The 7710-nt window shown below is 29.9% G+C and overlaps 1 protein-coding gene across 1 annotated transcript in view; it reads left to right on the top strand.

Moving 5' to 3' along the window:
* The first annotated feature begins 1218 nt into the window (after positions 1-1218).
* LOC113376752 (sodium/potassium-transporting ATPase subunit beta-1-interacting protein) overlaps positions 1219-7710 on the top strand; it is a 61546-nt gene continuing 55054 nt past the window's right edge. The window contains exon 1 of the mRNA XM_026616794.1: positions 1219-1687. Coding sequence (XP_026472579.1) covers positions 1634-1687 — 54 coding nt within the window. The 5' untranslated portion in view covers positions 1219-1633. The remainder of the gene's footprint in view (positions 1688-7710) is intronic.

Genomic DNA, 7710 nt, shown 5'->3' with positions numbered 1-7710 from the left:
TTTATCTTGTTAGCAGTCTCTGTTTATTGTTTCGATCCAAAGAGATCGCAGAATAAAGTTAAATAAATAAATAAAAATAAGTTAGGGTACTCTAAAAAATTTTGTGCCCATGAGGCCTTGCTTAGAAGATATTGATAACGCATGGACGAAGCAGTATGTTCTGGTTTAGACCTATTGACGATTACCCTAAATGCCATGAGTAATACATGTTATTAACCGTATTCAATAGGGTAAGTTATAGTTATCGCAAAAAAGTTGAAAATGAAATTTTTTTATATATCTTTACGTTTTAGAGGTTTCTGAACATTCTGGCATACCCTAGAAAAATTAGGTGTATCGGTGTGTGTGTGTTCGGATACAAATTTTCATCGACAATTTTGGAAACACAGATCAACTGATTTGAATAATTAAAAGAACATTTGATTCGTATTAACGGGGAGACGTGCTGATTAGATGTTGGCGTAGGCAGATCCAGCCGTTCCGAAGAACGTGCAAAAGCAAAAAGTGTTCATGATGATTATTCAGTTTTTGAGAGAACGGAGCATCTGATTTGAATGATTCAAAAATATTTCATTTGCTTTGACAAAGAATCGATTAAATTTTTGGGATGGCAGATTCGGAAAAGATCCAATAAAATAGTAAAAAGAAAGCCATTTGAAGCTTAAAAATGATCATTTGCACATCAAATTATCAGATGTTTTATAGAGATTTTAATTATAAGTACAAATTTTGTTTATATTTTTATTCTGTACAAATTCTGTTAGACTGCGACTTACGTGCTTCTATATTTCGTTTCTAGAACAGCTACTTGGTGCGATTGCTTTGAAAAAAGTTCAAAATTGGTAAAAATTTCAATATATAATATAAAAAAATCGTTTTTTTTTTAAGTCAAATTGTTTCAAAAAATTTCAAAATTCTCGAAAAACTAATTTTATCAGTTTTCAAAAAAAAAAAACATTTTGTTTTTCTTAATTATAATTTTCGGTACGGAAAGTTGTATCAATTTGCCTTAAGGCACGATGCCATGCACCCGTAGTCAATTCATAAATGCACAGATCCACAGATCGTTCGCCTGGCCGTCATACCTCACCGCCACAAGCCACGTCGTGTACTGGTCGTGCTCGTGCGTCGCTCGTGCGTCGCTCGTGCGTCGCTCGGCCGTGGCCGTTATTGTTGGTTGTTAACTCCGAGCTGCGACTATGACTGTCCGCCTCTGTGCCTCTGACCGTGTCCGCTGCGTTCTCGTGTTCTCGCCGCTTGCATTACGAATCGGCGTTCTCGGCAGAGATGTCGTGTTCGTCAGCGGACTCGGTTTGTGTGTTGTATCTGTATGTTTACACTTGTATGTCTACCTGTTGCTCGAGTATATCGAGAATTCAAGATTAAAGTATACGCTGAAGAAATTCCAAGAATGCTATAAAAGTTCCGAAAATGAAATCAGTCAAACTCTCGATCAGTGCGCATTATAACGACATGTGCATTACGTGGTTTTGTGAACAACTATTATGTCTTAAAGTGGCCGTGTAGCAATTCTCCGATGATGATCATGGCTCGGTTATTTTTCTTAGAGAATTTTAGATAAAGTTTATGATTATATTTATTTTGTGTGTGGTGTGAATTAAATTATGGTGTCATGGGAAGCTGCTCAAAGAGACATTTTTTACTAACCATTTGTGTTCTTCAACTGGTAAGTGGGTACATGAAATGTTGAATTTACCTAAGAATACATTTTTGAGGTTTGCTGTCTCGAGGCAGGGTTTGAAAACATATTATTTGCGAACTGTAATTCAACCTTACAGTCATATTATTCCATGGTAGTGCTAAAATTTCCATGCTATCAACTAAAACAATTTCAAAATTATCATGAATAGATTGAAATATTTATATTAGCTTTTTAATTGCTAATGTGACTTATAATAGCATTGCAATCACGAAATTAATATGTAAATTCTTGTTATAATTGATACATTAACAAAGCCTTGAATTCCTAAAAATATGCTGATTTAAAGATTATTTGTAATATAGTCAATGCCGTAAGGCTAATGTCACAAGGTTTTATTTAAAAAATTCAAACACTAAAAAGTTTAGACAATTTCTTTTATTGATCTTTTTTAAACTTTACTATATATTTTTCAATCACAGAAAAGAATATTGAAAATGTTGCATGATAAAATCATTTCTTTAGGTATTATTAGTAAATTGTTTAATTTCTATGCATTATTAACTTCCCGTAGTGTAAGTTACAGTAATGAAAATGTTATGAAAATGATTTTTTTATTTATGTATCCTAACAACGTATCAGAGGTTTTTGAAGATTTTGGCATACCTTAGAAAAAATGTATTGACAAATTTTCGTCGACGTTTTCGGGAACACGGATTAACGATTTCAATATTTCATAAAGAATTAGATTCGCATTAAAGGGATGATTTGCTGATTAGTTTTTGGCGAAGGCAAGCCTAGCGGTTTCGAAGATAGGGGGCAAAAAGAGCCAGAAATTGTAATTCAGTTTTTGAGAGAACTCTCGTTCAATTTGGATAATTCGAGAAACATTTCACTTGCATAACGAAATGAATAACTGTTTGAATTGTTGACGGTAGGTGCAGCGGTTTCGGAGATCCATAAAAAAAAATTTTATAAAAATATTTGGCAGTCAAAAATTATCATCAAATATATGCACATCAAATTATCAGGTATTTTATAGATATTTTAATAATAAGTACAAAATTTGTTTGAGTTTCGTACCAATGTTTATCCGTTAGACGGCGACGAGGCGCTTAACTTTATTAACATCTTCAAAGTTGTCGAAAATTTTAAAGCTTTTTGAAAAAAATTAATTTATCGTACGTACCCACAATTGGCCTTAAGGCACGATGCCATGCACCACTAGTATATTTAATCATTATAGTACAATAAACGGAGAGGAAAAAAGAGTATAACATCTGAATTTTTACTGTGTTCCGAATTGCATGAAATTTTGGAATTGAGTTCATCTTAACCTCAAGTTCAAAAGTGAAAATAATTTGGGTTCCGCCACCATCCTCTTGGGGGGTTGCGACACCTTAATAAATAAGTGGACATTGAGCCGTTTTATCGCTAGTAAACGTTTTTAACATTATAGAATATAATTAAAGAATTTTTTTTATACATTACCTTGCAATAAAATAATTTTCAACCCCGTAAAAGCCCTAAAACTCTTCAAACAAACTCTAAATTCAAAAAAAAAAACACTTAAAAATAAATTTCGGTATGATATAATAAGAATTACGTATAAAGTAAATAATATTTTATGTTTTCTATCTTCATTATCAAATTTAACCCCTTTTAGACCCTTAAAAACAACCCCTTGATGAAAAATTGTTTGAAAAAGTTATTTTGAAATTGAAAGAAAATTAAGAAATTCAAAATGATATGAATGTTATTTCAATTTCTCGAAAATAATTACCATATGCATAATTTGTTCAACTCTTAAAACTACCCTTGAATAAAAACAGTTAATATATTCGATTACAAATTGAAAAATTATTTAATGATACCATCATAATTTATTTCAAACTGAAACAACATTTACTACTCAGTGTCGGAGTTGCTGTTATCATCACTATCTTCTTCTGGCTGTATTAAAGGGCTATTCTGGCAGTTATCACACGCGGACCTTTCTGCCATAAGATACTTTACTATAAGGATAAATCGCCTGCCAAAATTCTGTACCATGAAGATAGATACATTTCATGATCAACATAATAATACAAAATTTTGTGGTTTACCCCCTCCCCCGAGATATAAGCTAAACCCATTAATTCATATTATTTCAAAATATACGTTTCTATTATAAATACACATAGGCATATTTATATATATATATATATATATATATATATAAATATATATGAGTAAGTTCTTGTGGGGCGATACATCAAAAATAAAAAGCAAAGATTTATAAATTAATCTTTAATTCCAAACGTTTCGACATTCAATTTAATGTCATCATCAGTGGATATTAACGTTGGTAGGTTACAGCTAAAGACACACACTGTACTAACATTTATACATCTACTTTGTATCGCCCCACAAGAACTTATATATATATATATATATATATATATATATATATATATATATATAAGTCAATAGTTTTTGGGACATTGCTCGAAATATGGACACAACTCGACAAAAATGCTATTAGTTTTCGGGTCATAACTCCTTTAATTTCGACTTCATCACAATTTGTAATATACCATTTGAAAGGTTAATAAAAGGGCTACAACTTTAGCCCTTAATTAAGGTTAATAAAAGGGTTACAAACCGATTTATTAGGATTTTTATTGACATTATTTTGTTCATTACATGATTTTCGTTAAAATGTATATTTTAGGAGATATTTGCAAGAAAACGTATAAAAACGGCAAAAATATATGAATTTTTAGTGACCTGTAACATGAAAAGTATTAGTTTTTTTGAAAAACTGTAAAAGACATTTTTTTTTTATAATTAGTTCTTCTATCGATTTCCGACGTTATTTTGAAAAAATGTAATTACACAATTCAGAATGGGTGTCTTCTCCCCGGGGGATGGTGGCGGATCCCGAATTGTTTTCACTTTTGAACTTGAGGGTGAGATGAACCTAATTTCAAAATTTCATGCAATTCGGAGCACAGTAAAAAAATCAGACCCAAAACGCTCCGTTTACTGCACTATTATTTATAGTTTCCATGTAATCTTGTTCTGGTTTAGTGTGAGTCACAGTTCTTACTCATTTCTCAATTCTTTAAAAAAGTGACAGGAATAAAAATGCGTGTACATGTATGGAAGAAAGTTTATTGGATTTTTGCTCATGTATGAAGAGTATCTTATCTTTCATTAATTGACGTTTACTGATAAAATTACAGCTGCTTCATTGTAACAAAGGCGAAAAATCAATTATTAATATCGACTTGCATATGTATACAAATCATATAATATACAATTGTACTAACAGTGTCAGGGTTTAAAAAATTGAGGCTAATCATGAGATAAGTTCAATTTGATTTATGTATTCCCATTCATCGCATTTAGCTTAATTATAAATTTACTTTTTGACATATTATTAATAACAATATGATATAATTATGAAAATTCAAATTTAATATAACTTGATAACGTTTTAGCAAATGGTTTCTTTACTTACTTATTATTTATCTTATCTCATGACAAATGAGCGATAAATCAAAGATTAAATTGTAATTTTTTAGTCAATAAACTTGACAAAGGCACATTATATATGATGTATAATGAATGATATATAATATTATTATATATAAACCTCACCCGGCATTGCTGCATCATTAAAAATATATTACAGAAATTGTAATAATAATATATCATACAGAGATGTGACAACTGATTGGGTTGCGATCTCTCAAACAGACTAGTATTAAGTCAAGATCAGCACAACATCTTATAGGTTCTGATTACTGTTAAAAAAAATAATAAAAAAAATAAAAGTTATATATAAAGAGCTTTGACCTTGCAATCGCCGGGTTCCAGATTTGATACCCATCTCGACTAGCCTGATAGTAAGCGGTGGTAGTATCCTATAGGAAAATATAGATGTGTAGATATGTCTCAGTGAAAATAGCCCTTTCTCGATATTTTTGCATCAAATTATACATTATCAATATTGGACAAACTCAAATTGCTGATCGACTAATAGTATTTCCAGCTTTCTTACAAAACACTAAAAACTGTGCAAAGAATTCATAATTACTTCCACGCATGTTAGAATCTTGGTAAAAACATTTGTTTGAAACATTCTTTTTTCATTATGTCTTAAACTAGTTTACGTATAACACATATATTGCACACTTACTATTTTGTGATAGTAATGTTAGTGCAAATGTGAAATATTATTGTAATTACAAGTTTTTTTTTATTTGGCATTATTTACATTTCCATATCTCAGTCAGGCAGAGGTGTCTGGTTATAAGAGATTATGGATTGCTTTATACATTTATACATAGTTATATATATATATATATATATATATATATATATATATATCTTATATATAAAATTCTTCTGTAACAATGTAAGTTTCATTAATCCTTCTAAACTATAATTCGGATTTTCATGAATCTTCCTGAAGTTTGTTCGGGAAATTTTCTAAAATGTTTTGATTCATAGAAATATAGTTAGATTGTAGAAATAAATGGAAAAAATTACAAAAAACCGCTTATCATTGTTTGACCTTTAAAATATTTAAGGCATGGTTTGACATTAAAAACAAATGACAACTGTCATTTGCCAAACATTTCTATTCACTTATAGGCTAAGGCAATATTAAAATATAATAAATTCATGATTAAAAATAAAGAAAATGTAATGTCTACCTTATTATTGCCAAAAAGAAGCTGAGATGTGCTAAAAATTAAAATAATATAAGATTTAGTATAAGATACAGTCAACATCTGACAGATGATGCAGTCTGCGCATGTGTCTCGCGCATAAAACTTAGCCTACAATTCACTTTGACTGATTATTATTTTTTAACTTTTAAATGCAGTCGTGTTTTGCCTTACTTTACTAAATCAAGATACAAAAATAATTTATTTATTCAAACAATTATTTAGAAGTTTCATTGTGTCTAAAATTCATATGTTTGGCATTGGATACGAAATATTTACTCAAGACAATGGAGCATTTTGGGTCTGAATATTTTTAATGTGCTTCAATTTGCAAGAAATTTTGGAATTAGGTTCATCTTACTCTCAAGTTTAAAAATAAAAATAATTTAGAATCATTTGCCACTTCCCGGGGGGATGACATCTCTTTTCAGTGGTTCATTTGTATCTCTTTCAAACTAACGTCGGATATCGATAAAAGAACTAATTAGAATAGAAAAATGTTTAATAATGTTTTTCAAAAAATAAATTACTTCTCAAGTTACTGGCTACTGAAAATTTGTTGTTTTTTGCGTTTTTCATCGTTTTTTGCAATTATTTCTAAAAATATACATTTAAACGAAAATCATGTAATGAACAAAATTATATCAATCAAAATCCTAATAAATCGGTGTTCTATAAATTGTTCTAGGAACAATATTAGGCTAGATATAAAAATGGGGTTTTATAGTACTCAAAATAAGTTTTAAAATTAGTACATCTGCATGTAAGATGAGTGAGCTATCATGCAGATAAAAGACGCATACAATATTTTTTTCGTTTAAATCAAATAGTTTTTGAGTGCCATTTCCACCAAAATTAAAAATAATCGTATTCCCTCTGGAATCAACTTGGTTTAAGAGATTTTGACGGGTTCTAGAAAATACCATAACTTTAGCGCAAAGGATTTCCAAAAAGCTCATGATTTCATGAAAAAAAATCTATTTAAAAAAATAAAAGATACGTATAATGGTATATAAATGAAAATTCAAGGTCTTTTACTGACCAATTATTGCTTTTTATTATTTTTCTGTTACACAAATATTGATAGTGTACAACCAGAGTGTCTTTCGAGTCCTTCAATCCTTTGCCATTTCAAAATAAGAGAAGTTACGGTAAAATTTATGATAGAGAAAGTTGTAGCTCATTTAATTACCTTTAAAATAGTGTATTGCAAGTATTGATAAAATCAGAATTAAAAGAGTTATAATTCAATTAATCCGGTGGGTGGTGACGGAGTGCAAATTGTTTTTACTTCTGAACTTAAGATTAAGATTAGCCTATTTCCGACAC

Source organism: Ctenocephalides felis, unplaced genomic scaffold (genome assembly GCF_003426905.1).
Source record: "Ctenocephalides felis isolate EL2017-DRISC unplaced genomic scaffold, ASM342690v1 CF-g0.4_SCAFFOLD_01886, whole genome shotgun sequence".
NCBI lineage: Eukaryota > Metazoa > Arthropoda > Insecta > Siphonaptera > Pulicidae > Ctenocephalides > Ctenocephalides felis.
This window is presented reverse-complemented; position numbering and strand designations above follow the sequence as displayed.